General features: G+C 26.8%; 1 protein-coding gene, 1 long non-coding RNA gene and 2 pseudogenes across 6 annotated transcripts in view; 3 read left to right on the forward strand and 1 right to left on the reverse strand.

Annotated features, from left to right (window-relative positions):
- The first annotated feature begins 102 nt into the window (after positions 1–102).
- Positions 103–11,478, forward strand: LOC107163755 (uncharacterized). 4 transcript variants are annotated; one of them, XM_015511327.2, is made up of 28 exons: positions 103–456; positions 1,101–1,208; positions 1,275–1,424; positions 2,503–2,595; positions 3,282–3,314; positions 3,683–3,787; positions 3,884–4,039; positions 5,281–5,358; positions 5,432–5,536; positions 6,170–6,331; positions 6,400–6,492; positions 6,565–6,669; positions 6,747–6,911; positions 7,218–7,355; positions 7,461–7,550; positions 7,614–7,737; positions 7,818–7,875; positions 7,954–8,129; positions 8,196–8,385; positions 8,520–8,711; positions 8,782–8,892; positions 9,672–9,799; positions 9,861–10,041; positions 10,109–10,451; positions 10,510–10,620; positions 10,866–10,979; positions 11,052–11,132; positions 11,202–11,478. In XM_015511327.2, exons 1-28 carry the CDS (start codon positions 358–360, stop codon positions 11,373–11,375), a joined length of 3,663 nt encoding a protein of 1,220 aa, XP_015366813.1. In that variant the 5' UTR covers positions 103–357; the 3' UTR covers positions 11,376–11,478. The 4 variants fall into 4 exon arrangements, with proteins under 4 accessions (XP_015366813.1, XP_015366814.1, XP_089078283.1 ...); XM_015511328.2 differs by lacking the exon at positions 3,282–3,314; XM_089222157.1 differs by lacking the exons at positions 7,818–7,875; positions 7,954–8,129.
- Positions 11,479–12,439: 961 nt separating this feature from the next.
- The window catches only part of LOC149057029 (uncharacterized), a 70,667-nt gene continuing 64,356 nt past the window's right edge, over positions 12,440–18,750 (reverse strand). For both annotated transcript variants that reach the window (XR_016191008.1, XR_016191007.1), the window contains exon 4: positions 12,440–13,379. This is a non-coding gene — a long non-coding RNA (uncharacterized LOC149057029). The remainder of the gene's footprint in view (positions 13,380–18,750) is intronic.
- Positions 14,501–15,730, forward strand: LOC149057030 (uncharacterized; annotated as a pseudogene).
- LOC149057031 (uncharacterized) lies at positions 16,221–16,759 on the forward strand (annotated as a pseudogene).

The raw sequence follows: 18,750 nt of genomic DNA on the forward strand, positions 1-18,750 counted from the left end.
AATATGTTACTGTTGCTCTGCAGTCTGCACACTGTTAATATTTTTACTTTGTTTTTCATTTTTTCAATATTGTTATCATTACACTACCACTGATAAGAGTGATATTACCACCGTTGTTTTGTGATTACCACAATGTAATATCATGCGGCAGCCTGCTGCTGAGCAGCTGCACATCGGCAGTTGGCCGTCGGGCCCGGGGCCTGTCGGCAGATACTGTTTGGCGGCTGCCGAGAGAGGTCTGATTTTTCGGAAATCAAGAACTCTCGCGACGTGTTTGATGACTTCCGTTATTTGTATTTTTATATAATAATATCCATCTAAATATTTTTTCCGTGATTCTTGGTAGATTAAACGGTAATGGACAGCGATATTGTTGATGTCAAACATGAAGTCGATTACGATCAAACATCGGTTACGAATTTTGTGTCAACAAATATCATCAGTCATGATTCTGTCGTGAGTAAATTTCTTTTAAAATTATTTAAACGATAATTATTGGGTTTCGTGATATTTTAGTTTCAAAAAAAAAAAAATCTGATTTACCGTAAATATAAGCTATAATTATTTACCATAATATTTGAGATAATTTTGAATAAAATGATGCATCCATTCTATCTTGAACTCTTAACGTTCTGTTTATATTATTTATAAACAAATTCTCTCGGTGTAGTGAATCAATCAATTTATTTCATCCACTGTAATTTTTAAAATTTAAACTAAACTGGTTTATTATGCGAACGTCAACTAAACCAGTGGCCTGTGGCAATTAAATTATTTTCTTCTTTATTCAAAGTTAGTTTTCTACTGTTCTCATTGAGGTCAACATTTTATCTATCGTCTTATTAGTCTCTGTATGCTGCAATACTATATGATTTATATTAAAGAATTGGCATGGCAATTTAAGTATCATTTAATATTTATACATACCTACAAATATAGTTTATTCTATAATAATAGTAGTTTAATCTATACAATTAATATTATTATTGGCTATTATCTAAATTTGGCCCTAGATTAAAGAAAAAATTTTAAATATAAACAATTACATTTCACTAAATACCTTTTACAACAATACATTTGCCAATTGTTTTTTGTTTTAGGTGATTTGTGGTAAATGCGAAAAACAAATGTTATATCAGGAGTATGATTCTCAACACCGCCAGACTCATTATGGGCTTTGTTGGATTGTAGACGTAGAAGATGAAATTGTACTGTTTAAATTTAAATATTTTTAAAATTATATAGAATTATTTATATACTTTTATATTTTATAGGATTTCTCAGACGCATCAAAAATTCAAGAAATATTAAAAAAAACTACTAACAAATCTAAAACTAAGTCAAAATTTATATGTGAATGGTGCGATACTGTTAAATTGACAATATCTGGATTTTCCAATCATATAACAAAATGTAAACAAAATGTAAGTACCTCAGTACTTATATAATAGCTCTATTTACTAGATAATTTAACAAGTAGGTAATTTTTATTACTTGTGAATAGACTTTCAAACTATTTCCAATAGTATCATTATTTATAGGTAAATAAAAGAAAAAACAAAAGAATTTAAAATTAAATTTGTCACTTGCTATTACACCATATTTTATGGCACACCTAGGTTCTAATATTTAATTACTAATTCAGATCAATAATAATTGTTTATTAATATAAATATTAAATTTACATTTAAATAATTGTAAAAATTAATAAAAATTATTTAATTTGAAACCTATCTTTTTTTATTTATAATATTTGTATACTTTAATTTAATTTTTGGTTTAGTTTTTCAGTGTTGGAATATATAGTTTCTGTTTTGGTGGTGTTTATATGTATGGACCCCTTGTATAAAAATAATTAATAGAAATTTACATCTAAAAATTATGTAATATATAATGATACAGTTTGTTGTCTGTTACTTAATAATATATACTTATAAATTAAACAAATTATACCTCAAATTATTTAATTACAAATTCTCTGTAAAACCTTTTTTTATGTAGAGTATTTATTTATGAATACTAAATAATAATCATTTAACCTAAAAATGCCTTCACTATATTTATTATATAAAAAACATTAATAAGTTGTTATATTATACAAGTTTTTATATATATATTGGTATAGGTACTATGTTCATTGAAGAGTGTTATATTAATATAACAAATTTACATTTATTGTTTTCTAATTTCATGATCAAGGACGTTAGCATGGAATATAACGATACCATGTATAATTGTGCTACTTTTTTTTGTAGCCGTTGGATTTTTGATGTTGATTTGTAATTGGAAAATTATAACAGTTGTGTTATAAAATTTTATATTCCTAATTAATAGCAAAATATACAAATTTAGTTTTTTTTCCTATATTTCTTAATTTTTTAATTTTTGTATCTTTTACGATTAAAAATTTGTCAACTATAAATAGTTCTATGGTATAAAATGTATACACTTAAAAATCTTTTTGTGTTATATTAACGTTTGAAAATTAATTTTCTTTTATAGCCGGTGAAAGTGTTGAGTGTAAATAATGAAATTCTGAACGAGTCTTGTGTAAATCAAAGTACATCATCAACTACTCATAATAATGACTCTATGGTAAGTTATTAAATTAACGTATGTTTTTTTTTTTTAAATATAAATTATATACCCAGTCTTAATTTATATCAATATCTTGACTTTAACACACCTTATGCAAATATGAATAAAATAATATTGGTTTTAAATTTATGTTTATAATAAAATATAAATAAATATTTTAAGCTTAAAAAAATGAAATTATAGGTAAAATCAAGAGTTTATAATAATGTCCTCTATACTTTTTTTTGTTGTTTGGTGTTTATGACTTGCATTCATTACTTATCTGTAGCATAGGTACAGCACTACATACTACTAGCATAGTACTTGCATTTTCAATCATGACATAGTTATTGCAATAAGATAATAAAAAAATGAACAACAGCCAGCAATGACACGCATGAAGTCTATTGAACTTTTATATTTTTTTGTCAAAAACAAATTTGGTAATTTTAATCCTCTTAAATGAGTGGTACACTTAAATTCTAATTATTATCAACTGGAACTAATACAAAATCAAATATTAAAAACTATAACGTCAATCCGATCCATTTAGAATACTAGGCTCAAGTCACACTGTTATTAAAAAATCAATTTTCTTAATTATTATTTGTGTAAATTTTTTATATTTATTTTGTTGAAATACCTTAGTATTAAATTAATAATAACATTTTCAAAATGTCTTGAGTGATATTTTCTTTGTATAGGGTATGATACATGGACAATCGACTATTTTACAAGTACTTACATTTTCAGTTCATTAACAAGTATAGACATATTTAAAGATAATAATAAAAGTTGTGTGTTTTAACAAATTAATTGAATGGTAAAATATATTTTCTTATTCTAAATTTAGAAAAGAAACATAATTATTATTAATTTTAATAACCTGATAGTGTATTTTGATTTATAAATAGTTTTAAAATTAATTGAATTAAAAAGCATATGTATTTATATTTTCAAACTATTATTTTTCAATTATTGTTTTTAGTTATCACATACTTATATTCCAATATTTACTTGTGTATAACATAAAGCGAAACCAAAATATATTCAGTAATACATTCAAATATGTTATTCAGTTATTCTATTTGTTATTGATGTTTAGGTGTCATGTGGTCGTTGTGGAGAAAGTATGATTTATGAAGAGTACATAAATAAACATAGACATACTCACTATAATTTATGTTGGTTAGAAGGTGAAGAAAAATTGGTATGTTAAGATGTTATTTTTAATATTTAAATATATGTAATTTGTATTGTAAATACGTATATTATGATAAATAATTAAAGAAAATTTATTTTTTAGGATTATTTAAATGAGAAAAAAATAGTTGTTTTACTCCGTGAATTTTTACCAAACTCTGTTGTCAAAAAAAAATTTATGTGTGAATGGTGTAAAGATTTGAAAAAAAGTGTGTTGGGCTTTGCTTCTCATGTAAAAAAATGTGCCATAGAACAAAAGGTAATCATTTTTTCGATTATACAATTGTACAAATGTATACTCCACTTTTATTTATGTAATTTTATTAACATGGATATATTTTTCGGCTGGAGGTCAGTAGAAAATTTGAGAAATTAGTAGTGTAAATAATTTGACACTGTGTGGCTCAATCTAGCAAGTTGATTAAAAGTTGTTGGAACTTTTTTTTTTAATACATTAAGGTACTAGGGCTTATGCTATCTATACATAGAGATTTATTTATTTATCTTATGGCATATTTTGACACATAATATACATAAAAAGTTGTAACATGGAATAAAATAAGAATAATAGAATAGAATAAAATAAAATAAAATAATCCATATAAAAAAATAGTCTACCTAAAAATGATGGTAATATAACAATATCTATTGTGTAGTTCAATATTTTCTCTACAATCTGATGTCCAAGGTAGCTATCCAATCAAGAGCTTCACTTGTTAGTCTAAAGAAATCACTCATTTTACCTTTGGATTTTCTTTTAGGACAGTCTGACACAATGTGTTGTATTGTCTGAGCCGCATTTCCACAATCGCAAGCAGGATTATCTCGAAGCTTCTACTGGTGCATAGAATAACCACACCTTTCATGACCGGTTCTGATATGGTTTAAAGATACCCACTCTTGACAGGGTAATTTGAAACCCTCCAGAGGTTGTGTAGGGTTAACGGCTAAGTCAGCATTCTCGAGTGTAAGATTATTCTATGCAGTACGTCATTCCGTGGATGAATTAAAGTTGGTCAGAATAAGGTGCTGTGATCCAGGTTTTCTAGATTTCAGACGTGTTTGTGGGGTGTTGCACAGCATTTGTGATAACATAGAATTGTTTAGCGGATCCTGTTTTACAATTAATCTAACGAGAGCTTACTTTCTTCTAATATCGGGGGGAGAGATATTAAACAATTTATATTTGAAAAGCAGGGATTTGAATACATACACAATCTACATCACCAACTTACTCAATGATATCTTAGCAAATTTACTTGCATATCAAGCCTCATTAATTTTATTTATAGATTTCTTAATCATGGTAGTTATTGGACTTTGTAAAAAAATCAATCCAACTTGAGATTGAAACAAATTTGATTTGGTTCTATTGGTTGTATTATCTTTCGGCGTAAAAACATATCCATGTTTATTATATGGGCAAAAATATTGTTCATGGTTTTATATAAAAACCATCCGCAAAGATATTGGTTTATTTTTTTAAAGCTCTTTTTTTAGCTTGCACTTCCACCTCCTAATGAAACTGATTTACTCCAACCTAAAGACGAAGAAATCAATATTAAAAACAATTCCATGGTATGTATATTTTTGTTTTTTTTTTTACAAAATTACAATGTTTAATTTTATTTATTTTTTCTTATTTATCAAGGTAATTTGTGGTCGCTGTAATAAAAGTATGACGTACAAAGAGTATGAAGATACCCATAGTGCAACACATAACAATTTATGCTGGATAATTGGTGATGAAAAACCAGTGAGTAATTTTTTCTTGCAATTTCGTATAAACAACATATTATGTAATGCAAGTTAATGACTAATAAATAATATTGCACTTAACGATATACACGTGCATAATGAATAGTTATTATTAATTAGGAACTAATCAATATCTTAAATTTTTCTTTTTGAAACTACTATAAATAAGTTTAAATTTTAAGATACTTTATTAGGTTATTTAGGGTATAAAGATTAGGTTACAATACTTATATAGGTGAAAAAAATATATTTATAAAATATAGCAAAATTAATAGCTTATTTTATCATAATTCAAAAAAAAATAATTCTTTAGATTATACATTTTTACTGATTATTCAGTTTTTTTTTTTTACTGAAATTTATCATATTATAGTTACTTATTAATATTAAGTTTGCTGCTGCTAAATTCTCTTTGTTAATTTTGTTTTTTTTTCAATAACAAATAACAGTATTTTGTCATATATATATATATATATATATATATATATATTTCAGATATGAGATATTATAAAAAATTAAGCCAAATAAAATCTATACGTTAGTAGATGTAGCAAGCATTTCCCTTACACCCATGGCAGATAATGAAAGAGATTCAAGTTTTATATTAAACTAAATAGCTTTTTTTGTTTAGGATTTCGATGATGAGAATGCGATACAATATTTGTTACGACTAAAATTACCAAAAAATGCCGCACGCCAAAAAAAAGTTAAATTTGTTTGTGAATGGTGTCAGAATGAAAAAAAAAGTGTAGTTGGTTTTGCTAGCCATGTGAAACGATGCACATCTAGACCGGTAAAACTGATAACTTAATTCATTTTGTGTTAAATAAATATTACATAATTTATACTATAATATATTAGGATAAACTGGGACTGCTCAACCAAAATGATAATGGAAATGATATCAATAAAAAATCTGATATAGAAATTACAAAAGAAAGAGATGATTCAATGGTAAGCTTCAAATGGTATAATTATAATTATTTATAGATGTGCGTTTTCTAAAATCGTAAGTTCAATGTTAAGGTGACTTGTGGTCGTTGTAAAAAAGAAATGACTTTCATTGAGTATCGTACTCATCACTATTCTAAACATTTTAATTTATGTTGGATTGATGGAGAAGAAATACTTGTAAGTATAGTTTATTAAATGGAAAATAATATTATTTTAATCTTTCATATATATATACATATTTTTTTTTGAATTAGGATTTAGAAAACTATGATGCCATATTAAATAAATTAAAACAATTCATACCTTTTAGTGCCGTTCGTAAACGGTCAGTAAAATTATGTTGTGAAGATTGTAAAACTGTTAAGAAAAGTATTTCAGGATTTGCAAGCCATGTAATATTTTGCAATAAAACTCCTAATGTAAGTCATATTATTAAATAATTGTAATATTATTACTGGTAACAGTTCTATCATATACAAATTATCTGAATATTAGTCTATTTTAATATAATTTAATTTTTAGATGCTGAAAGAAGGGACGAATTTTTAAATTTTCAATCATTTAAGTCCTGTCTTCAACTTAACTGTCTTTTGATGATTTTTTTAAAATTCCAATTTTATTTAATACCTTAAAAATGGCAATGCTTAATAATATGCAAGGTTTTGCATGTGTCAAATACCCAACACTTGCTCCCTTTAAATAAATCAATACATGTTTTTTTTCAGGACATTGATCAATTTTTAACTAGGTGTGAAGACTGTGGAAATAAAGTTAAACCATCATCATTAATAACTCACAAAATGAAAAGTTGTAAAGGTATGAATTACATAGAAAATGACAATGATATCACCATGAATAATAAAGTGAGTTGAAGTTAAATTTTTCTAAATAGTAATAACATTAATTATGTATTAAGCAAATAATAATAAATAATTGTAAATACCACTAATTTTATCTTATTTTTTTAGTCAAAAAAATATTTCAAAATGCGTCGTAAAAAAAGGCCTCCAAACGTGTTAAGTTTTCATCCAGATACTAAATATATTACTGAATATTATGTAAGTTATTTATTTTTCACTTATTATAAATAAATACATTTTTTTTAACTATTGTTTTTATAGGATTTTATGTGTCGTTTATGTAATTTTGTTACAATAAGTGTCAATGACATGATTGATCATATTATGAAGATACATGATATTGTTTTAAATAAAAAAAAAGATAGTTTAGACCATTATACAAAAAGTAAGTTCTAATTTTTGTTGGTTCAAACATTTCATTATAATATATTAATTTAATATTATGCCATTGGTGTTTTTAAACAGATACATATGAAGTACACAGAAATATATACTTAAAGCCTTTATTGAATTATTATAATTTGTAAGATCAATTATAACTTAATAAGTAATTACTTTATATTTATTTATTAGAAACATTTAAATTTTTTTTATTTTGTAGCTTCACAAAAACATTTTGGAAGGATGTTTGTCACAAAGATTTTAATCCTGATGTTTTGCTCTTAACTAATGATGAAGCATTAAAGTATATACCCTCCATTCAACAATCTTGTAAGATATTTACATCAAATGATGAACAAATTCATGTTGATCTTTTCAAGTCTGTTTATGTCAATGGTATATTATTTATAGCCGATAGGTATGCTTACTATATTTTTAAATAACCTTACATTTATTTTATAGGTATGCATTGGCTGTTTACTGGCGGTCCTAATTGGGCTATGTCATGGTGTCCTGTTCCAAAAGAAGTTCAAACACAGTATCTGGCAATATCATGCCATCCTAAACCAGATCTAGAACATAAAGAGATGGAAATCTATGAATATCCGTCTCTTGTGCAGTTATGGAGATTTGATTCATTAACAAATGTTATGTAAGCTTTGTTAAGTGGATTTTTATTTTTAAATCTATTAAAGCTTATTATAATTATATTTTCTAATTAATAATATAATATTGATGATATTGTTTAATATTATTGACTTATAAATAATTCAACATTTCTCTCAGTTCTGAATCTGCCTCAACTACGCCACATATGTCATATGGTGTGGCTCATGATTATGGTGCTGTCTGGGATATGGCATGGTGCCCTTCTGGAGCTTATGAACCCCCCCAGAAAATGGGATTGTTGGCATTGAGTACATCTTGTGGAGATTGCCCTGTGTTTGCTATGCCTTTTGTGGATGATATATTAGAAATGTATTGCTTTAAATGGATAACAAATGTATTAATAAAATAAAAACTAATGATATTCAATGAATCTATTTAGGTTTTACATTTACAAAGCGAAACATATAGTAGCAAGAAATTTTGAATGTGAATGGATTGATGGTGGTGTACAATGTACAAAAGTTTGTTGGCAGGCAGTTTCACCATTCAAGTAAGAACAACAGTTTTCTTAATTTCTTATAAACTCTTCATAATATTCATTAAATGAATATTAGGCTTCTTCAACAATATAAATATTTTGATTTGACGATATTGATATCCTATTTTTTTTCTCTCTGAAATTTAAGTATCAATAATAATAAATTGTAATATATCGTACAATATATCAATAATCAATATACATTTTTAATTATAGTTCAAGCAACTATATTTCAAAGCATTGTTATATTATATAATTATTTTAAAAACAATTAATTTACTACTTACTAATCATTATTTAGTGAGTTATATGCATAGATGATATCGATACCTAAATTTATTTTTCAATATCCAAAAATATATTGTTGAAGAAGTTTAATGAATATAATTAAACATTTGGTAAAAAGTTCAACTAAAAATAACAATTTAAATCACATGCTAATATTTTACTACTGTGTATTTCTGTATTGATGATACTGATTAAATAATGTATGCCCCAACCGGTTTTTTTTAATATCACCCTCTGATAATTAAATTGTTTAAACTTTGATAACTGTTGTAGTAATAGTCATAAGATTCTATTTCATTCTATTTTGCTGTAATTAAGAATATTTAGTTATTAATTTTACAATCAAGGTGTTAAAACTGAGAGAAATATTATATACTTGAGGTATGGTAGGATACAGGAGTGGTGTATAATGCTTACTTCATTTACTGTATTTTAAATCTTCTGGCAATACATCCTTAAATTTTTTCTTACAATGCTATTAAAGTTTTAACATAATTTTTCAGAACTCTTATTTGTGGATATTCAAATGGTGTCGTGAGTGTTTTTCATATAAATTTCAAGTCAATATTCTTAGATAATGATATACTTTATCCAAGCCATACTTTCATAGCAAGTAGAAGTAGTATTACCGGTAAGCTTATTATATAGTTTTTAAAATAATTTACTTTCTTATAATGTGAATTACTTTTAAGGTCTTTCCATGAATTATTTTAATACTACAATATTGGCTACTTCAGCAACCGATGGCAATGTAACTCTATGGGATTTGAAGTCTACTGAAAACCCAATCTTTCAAAAGCGATCTTATTGTCCATCAGACTGTACTTGGCTTCAACAGTGTTACACATTGGTATATTGTAGTAAAGTTGTTAAGTAAGTTAGTTGGTTGCATAGTAATATTAAAAATATTTATTGACTGATTTATCATATTATTTTATAGTCCTGTATTTTCAAAAGTTCGTACTATTAATTTTTCAAACTGTGACAATGATGTTGAGGGTTATAATCCCGAGTTATATGTTCTAAAAAGTGTAACTAATAGAAATAAGATACTCGGTGACTGTGATATATTGAAGAATGATAAAAAAATAAATTGTGATGAGGCTGATGAAAACAAAACTCTTAATGAATCCAATATGAGTAGTGATGACGAATCATATAAATCCGATAACTCAAGTACGTATTGTGATCAAGATAATGCAGGGAAGTCTGGAGATTTACAAAAAAACATTGATGAAGAAGATTTTTATGGTCCTACTTTTTCTCAAAAGAGTACTCATTGGGTTTGTTAACAATTTTTTTTAATAAATGTAGATCAGTAAATTGTACAAAATATTTTAGTCTGTATCTACTTCGAATTGGATGAATGTCATAGCAACTGGAAATGAAAATGGAACTATTTATGAAAAGGTGTTTCTATCAGAAACCAATAATATAAGAAAAGGAAACTCAGTAAGTTACTTAAAGTTAAATAGTATTTATTTTTATAGTAAATTAATTTATTTCTACTTTGAAAAAATATTTTTCCACATTTCAAATATAGATACCGTTACACTTGAAGGTGCTACTTTGATTAGGAAACTAATTCAATCTTAAACTATATAGAAAACATTTATGAATATATCATATTTAACTTAGAATAAATACATCACCTTGATCAATAGTCTATGATAGTTGATATTTATCTTTTATTTTAGACAACACTTCAATTGATGGTAAGACCATTATTACCAAATGATAATCCTCAAGAGTATTCTGATGGTTACCGTTTTAAAGAAACCATTAAAACATTTGGACTTGAATCTAAACTTGTAAGTAATAATATTAAATTATGCATTTTAGTTCCTCTAAACCAAAAATATTTTATGTGCTTGTTCTGTTAGTTTCTTTTCAATGAAAATGCACCCAACGACCCAGACGCCAGCAAACCTTTGTTAAGATACCCTCTTGACAATATAACCAAGGTAAACATTATATTCCTAATGTTTTGTATTAAAGTATAATATTTAATAGTTTATTTTTATTTTTAACAGTTATCTTGGAATCAGAATTTTAATTCTTTTCGTTGGTTGGCGATTGGAACACAAAGTGGTTTTACTCTAATTTCACCATCACGAGCAATACCTGATAGTTGTATAGATTCATTTTATAAAACAATTTTTACTCCTATTGATAACATTCATGATACGACTGATATTTCTTTGTAATTATTTTAAACTAAGTCTTAGTTTAAATGACATCATTAAGAAAAACCATTTTTAATATTTGTATTTTATTAAAATATAATTAATTATAATGATAGAATAACCAGATATGTCTATAGTTATTTTGAAGTTTAGTATTCAGTTAATTTTTGATCGACCGGTAAAGCAAGTTACAAAATTCTCATACCATGATTTGACTATTTTCAATTTTGATTGTCTACATTAATCATTTAAGGTCTAAATCAGCGGTTCTCTAACTGTGGTACGCGTACCACTAGTGGTACGCGAAAGACTCCATGGTGGTACGTGGAAGGCTGCATGGTGATAGAGTGGAAAATTAAAAACAAATATTAGATTCTTAGCGTAGCGATGATTTTACAATATTGTGTTTTTTTTTTAATATTCAGATAATAAAGATTTTAGGTTAGATTTCACGGAAAATACGTCAAAAAATAATATGTCGTATAGGTATAACTGTTGATATTGTCGATATTTTTAATCATCAGTGGTACGCGACTGATTGATATTTTACTAAGTGGTACGCGATAAAACAAGTTTGAGAAATTATAATACTTAGGAATTTTTTTATTTTCATTTAGTTTTCCTAAACGTTATATTTGAATGTTGGTATTCTATCCAATGCAATAATCAGCTTAAAAAGTCAAATCTCTGAATTACATGTAGAAAAATAACTTAACAATAAATATTAGTATTTAAGACACCAAAAGATTTAAATAATTGATTTTTGACGAAAATATTATGAATGAAAAATACAATATTATTGGTAATACTGATAGTAAAATCATGATGAATACTATTATTAATATTTAAATACTGTCAGTAAGGATTTACTAAATTATTTGCTTAATACCAAATTACAAAAACCAGTTATATCCAAGATCAAAATTAATGTAATTATTTATTATCTTGAATATTGTCGGTAAACTAAAGAAAATGACATTAGTTACTGTATATTACTTTTACTAAATAATGATGATACATTTTTCTTTGTTTATTAATTTAGTTTTTTCTATTGAAGGAATTTAAAAATGGACATTTTATACAAATTATTGTAATATTTCAATTTATTATTGAACACTTGAATGCATTATAATAATTACAATAATTTTTTTTTCTTATTATGATGGCCTAGTTTGATTTAAAACGACTAATTATACATTTACTTTCAACTTTCTATTTCAATGATACTATGATCAAAGGCACAGACCGAGAATACTTGTGTTAAAGCTTTTAAGTTCCTACAACATTTTATACAAAACAATTGCCCATTAAATCTCACACATTTCTTCACAAGACTGTGCAGCTGCCTTGACACAATTAACCGGGTAGTTAGTTTTATTACAAACAAACAAAAATAATCATTTTATATGAAATTATACAATAAGTACATAAATTGTAATTAATAATATGGGGATAAACTTATAAGAATAAAAAAACAAGGAATACAATTTTAAAATTTATTTTTTTGCATCAATTACATTAAATATTCTTAAACTAACATTTTTTGCAAGTAAATTTAACAAAAAAAAAAAAAAAAAACTTAAAAATAAATTAATAATAAAATTTTCTAGTAAACAACATTTTTTATGAACATTATATTAAAAAACATTAACCTACTTAGTTAGGAGCCATATAACAGTTTTCATCAAGAAATATGAAATCTAATCTAAATATTTTAATAGATGGCATTCCCTTATAATTTGTACTGAAAAACTAAAATAATATAAGTTACATTTTTATTACAATTGATATAATATTTAGACATACATTCTCAATAACTTACATACTATTAAGAAGATTAAAAAATATTTTTATAGTTTCAAAATATGAACAAATGAGACCAAAACAAAAAAAAAGAATTATAAATAAAAATTAATACAGTCATTATTTATTACTTTGCTAAGATTCTAAAACAATAATTATAAGTGATAACGAACAAGCAATAACAATCTATTGTAATCTATCAAATGACCATTACACGTACACCTACAATTATCAAAATGAGTAGATTAACAACAAGTAGATTAATGATTTTAGCGGAATCCGAGTCAGAATTAGGATACCGTATTACCGTACAACCATGTTTAAAAACCTAAATGTTAAGGGAAGTAATACAATTAAATCATAGAGAACATTTATAGTAGTATGTATGGAGTACCATATTCAATTAAATATTGTGGATTTTGGTTGGTTCAATATTAAATAAAAATGTATCTCGTTTAAGACGATTCATTGTATATAATATAACCAGCATCATAATTTATTTCAGCTACTCTGTTTTCTTGTATTTGGATTGCTGTGTAACAATTATCACTGTTTATAAAAGATAGAAAATCGTGGAGATGATTCTACTTAGTGTAAAAAAAAATTGCCAAAGTTACAGGAATCATTTATGTTTCCCTGTCGCTGAACTTCTAAGAGGCCTGTTTGCCTAAGAGGCCTGTTTGCCATGAGTCAAATGCTCTTATACAGTGAACATTTTGATCTATGCAAAATACGTCTGTTAGAACCAAAGAGGGGCAGAAACGTTAAGTTTGAAAGAATTTTTCAAGACAAGACAAAAGATTCTGAATTAAGTAAAAAAATTGTTAAAGTTTTGGTAATTGTAAGTGTTTAGCTGGCACTGAATTTTTAAAGAAACCATTTGCCAGGAGTAATATGATATCACTCAGTAACAAATTCTGTGTGCAGGAACCTAAGAAGGACAGAAACATCAAATTTGAAAAAAATTTCCAGCGCAATACAATTAAATCTATTATAAGTCAACAAATTGTTAAAACCTTAGTAATTGTATGTATTTAACAGGCACTGAATTTTTAAAGAAACCGTTTGGAAGGAGTAATATGATGTAACTCAGTAAAATATTCAATGTGTGAAAAACTTGTTTATTGTCAAGGTTAATAGAATATACAGGTTGTCTCACTTCAGAATTTATGAAAAAAATGGGATTGGGGGAAATATGATCTTGACGTCACTGCTGGAACACTGATGTGGTTCATGTCGTGTTTTGCGTTTTGTGTATGCTCACTAGCAGTCATTTTTAAAGTTATTGCGAGGGTTTTTTCCAAAAATATTTTTCAGTTTTTATATACACAACTGTAATAATAATGAGTGCAAGAGGTGGTTGTTGTAATTGTGCTGTTGCGACATGCGATTTGTATTCAGGAAAAACAAAAAAAAAATAGAATGACTGATATTTCGTTTCACAGGTACCTATTTCATTAATTTTTATAACATTAATGATACTATTTTTTATAATATTTTGTACATAGTTTTTACAATGTTCAGTTAAGACTAACCGATAGAATTCTATTGGTTATCACATGCAATTTTGCCGGTTAGTGTTATCAGACACTAACCAGACATTATAAGAACTACGTACAAAATATTATAAAAAAAAGTTAACAACTATTTAAAATACATAAAATTAATAAAAAAGTTAAAAATCATTTTAAATAAATATAAATTAAAATACCTAGCTATTTACACAAATTATGTATATAAATATTAACATATCCATTTGTGTTTATTTTATTTTGTTAGTTAATTACACTATAATTTTTAGGTTTCTAAAAGAACTTGATGTCCAGAAAATATGGACGCAAAAATGGAAACGGTAAGACGCCTGGAATCCCAGCAAATCTTACATTTGTTCCAAACATTTTAAATCGAAAGACTTTGTTCGTGATCTAAAATCTGAACTTATGGGTAGTAAACCTGTCAGAAGGTTAAAACCTGGTTCTATACCACACGCTGAACTTACCAACTTGTTTTTCTATTACATCACAATCTGCTTTAGAACGCAAGTAGAATAGAAGCAAAATCAATAAAAGAGGTATTATACCTATTATTATATTGTTACATAATAATAGTTTGCCAATTTTGTATTTATGAATAGTAGAAGTATTTTTTTTTTTCATAAACCTTAAGTTAGGTGTAAAGGTAGGAAATTAATTATTAATTATTTTTGTTACAGTCTCATGATCAGTTAATTGCTACTTCTCTTAACACAGAACAAACCACATCCATAGTTAGGTATGTTTGATGAAGCTTTCACTGAAAATGATCAAACTTTGGAACCAAATTATAAAATTATGTTTGACAAGTTATATAAAAAACATCAAAATTTAAAAAGTGAGAATGAAAAACTGAAAATTGAACTTTTATCATACAAAAACTTAGATTTTGATTATAAAAGAATAAATGAAAATCTCAGACATGGCATGAAAATTCTTCAAAAACGTTTGAAAACTTTAAATTCAGCTCTCACACAATCACAAAAATCTTCTTCAAAGTTAATAACAACTCTCACTCAAAATAAAACTATTGCTATATAAAGTAAAGCAAAATTATACTTGTCAACAATATTTACTCTAAATCAATTAGATCTTTTGATGAAGAAGAAAAACAGGTACATTGGACAGGAGAAGAAATATCAAAAGCCTTCACACTAAGATATTTTAACAAGCGAACATAATATGTGTTTGTCAAACATGAACAGCATTACCCACTTCTATATAGGTATATCAAATTTAAATACATTAATATGTTATTCACTTATTTAATAATAAGAATACATGTTTAATAATATTATTTTTATTATTATTTTTTTGCAAAGGACTGTCATCTCTTCAATGATGAGGGAAAAGATATATGCATGAGGAACGGTACTCTTCATGATGTTGTAGTGATCCCTCACTAACGCCTATATTTGAGTTCAATGACATTTGATGACGGTCAGGTTTTTCAAAGGAATAGTTTATAGAGTTTATAATTTGCACAACATTAAAAATTATTAAATGTTTATTAAATAAAAACTAACCTTCGATGGGTCTAAAGGTACCAACTGGTAAAGGGGGTCGGCTTATTGTATGTCACGCAGGATGTGCTCGTTACAGGTTCATTGAAGGGTCGAAATTGGTGTTTCATAGTAACAGCAGAAATACAATCGATTACAACGGCTAAATTAATGGTGAAGTGTTCAAGCAGTAGTTTATTCAATTGCTGAATAACCTTGAAGAGCCATCCGTTATTGTAATGGACAATGCACCATATCATTCTACCCTCAAAGCATCATACCCAAAAAGTAATTGGTGAAAAGCAACGTCCAACAATGGTTAACAGATAAAAACGTTAAATTTCATCCATTAGAAACATTACCGGAACTTTGTCAAGCAGTAAAGTACCTAAAGCCACGAGAAAAAAAATACGAGCTGGATGAAATCACGTTGGAAAAGGGTCATGAGGTAATCCGTCTACCACCTTACCATTGAAAATATAACCCGAAAGAGTTAATTTGGGCTCAGGTGAAGGGCGAAGTGGCGAAAAAAAACAACACATTAAAATGGTTGACATTGAACCTCTAACACATGAAGCATTAGATACAATGACAATAGATGATTGGAAGAAATGCGTCCGTCATGCACAAGAAATTCAAATAGAAGACAGCAAAAAAGAAATTATTCAAGACACCATGATCGAACCAATAACTCTAACCATACTTCCAGGTGACAGTGAGTGAAATGACGACGACGATCAAGATGATATTGCTGAATTTCTACAGTAAATCTTTGCCCTGAGTTAAATGCTCTTATACAGTGAAAATTTTGATCTATGCAGAGTATGTCTAGTTGAACCAAGGAGACGGACAGTTATGTTAAGTTTGAAAGAATTTTTTCAAGACAATACAAAAATGAACGGTAATAAGTAAACAAATTGTAAAAAGTTAAGTAATTGTATGTGTTTCGCTGGAACTGCATTTTTAAAGGAACCGTTTGCCGGGAGTAATATGATATCATTCAGTAACAAATTCTATGTGTGCAGGGTTTGTTTATTGGAACCTAAGGAAGACAGAAACATAAATTTTGATAGAATTTCCAAGACAATATAGAGGAATCTATTATAAGTAAACAGATAACTTAAACATTAGTAATTCTATGTGATTAGGTGGCAATGAATTTTTAAAGGAACCGTTTGCCGGGAGTAATAAGATATCATTCAGTGACTAATTCTATGTGTGCAGGATTTGTTTATTGGAAACTAAGTAAGACAGAAACATAAGTTTGAAAAAATTTTCCAGCGCAATCTAAATTCTATAATAAATTGCAAAAGTTATAGGAATCATTAAAGTTTCCCAGTTGCTGAACTTCTACAGTAAATCAATGCCCTACGTTAAATTCTCTTATATAGTGAAAATTTTGATCTATGCAGAGTATGTCTGGTTGAACCAAGGAGACGGACAGTTATGTTAAGTTTGAAAGAATTTTTCAAGACAATACAAAAAGGATCAGTAATAAGTAAACAAATTGTAAAAAGTTAAGTAATTGTATGTGTTTAGCTGGAACTGAATTTTAAAGGAACTGTTTGCCGGGAGTAAAATGATATCATTCAGTAACAAATTGTATGTGTGCAGGATTCGTTTATTGGAACCTAAGACAGAAACATAAATTCTGATAGAATTTCCAAGACAATACAGAGAAGTCTATCATCAGTAAACAGATAACTAAAACATTAGTAATGCTATGCGAGTAGGTGGCAATGAATTTTTAAAGGAACCGTTTGCCAGGAGTAATATGATATCAATCAGTAACAAATTCTATGTGTGCAGGAATTGTTTATTGAAAACTAAGAAAGACAGAAACATAAGTTTGAAAAAATTTCCAAGACAATATAGAGGAATCTAATATAACTAAACAGATAACTAAAACCTTAGTAATTCTATGTGATTAGGTGGCAATGAATTTTTAAAGGAACCGTTTGCCAGGAATAATATGATCTCATTGAGTATCATTATCAAATTCTATGTGTGCAGGAATTGTTTATTGGAAACTAAGGAAGACAGAAACATAAGTTTGAAAAAATTTCCAAGACAATATAGAGGAATCTAATATAACTAAACAGATAACTAAAACCTTAGTAATTCTATGTGATTAGGTGACAATGAATTTTTAAAGGAACCGTTTGCCGGGAGTAATAAGATATCATTCAGTAACTAATTCTATGAGTGCAGGGTTTGTTTGTTTGGAAACTAAGTAAGACAGAAACATAAGTTTGAAAAATTTTTCCAGCGCAATCTGAATTCTATAAAAATTTGCAAAAGTTATAGGAATCATTAAAAATCCCCAGTTGCTGAATTTCTACAGTAAATCAATGCCCTGAGTTAAATTCTCTTGTATAGTGAAAATTTTGATCTATGCAGAGTATGTCTGGTTGAACCAAGGAGACGGACAGTTATGTTAAATTTGAAAGAATTTTTCAAGCCAATACAAAAAGGATCAGTTATAAGTAAACAAATTTTAAAAAGTTAAGTAATTGTTTGGGTTTAGCTGGAACTGAATTTTAAAGGAACCGTTTGGCG

This window comes from Diuraphis noxia, unplaced genomic scaffold (genome assembly GCF_037042655.1).
Source record: "Diuraphis noxia isolate RWA-SAM2 unplaced genomic scaffold, SU_Dnox_SAM2 contig0003, whole genome shotgun sequence".
NCBI lineage: Eukaryota > Metazoa > Arthropoda > Insecta > Hemiptera > Aphididae > Diuraphis > Diuraphis noxia.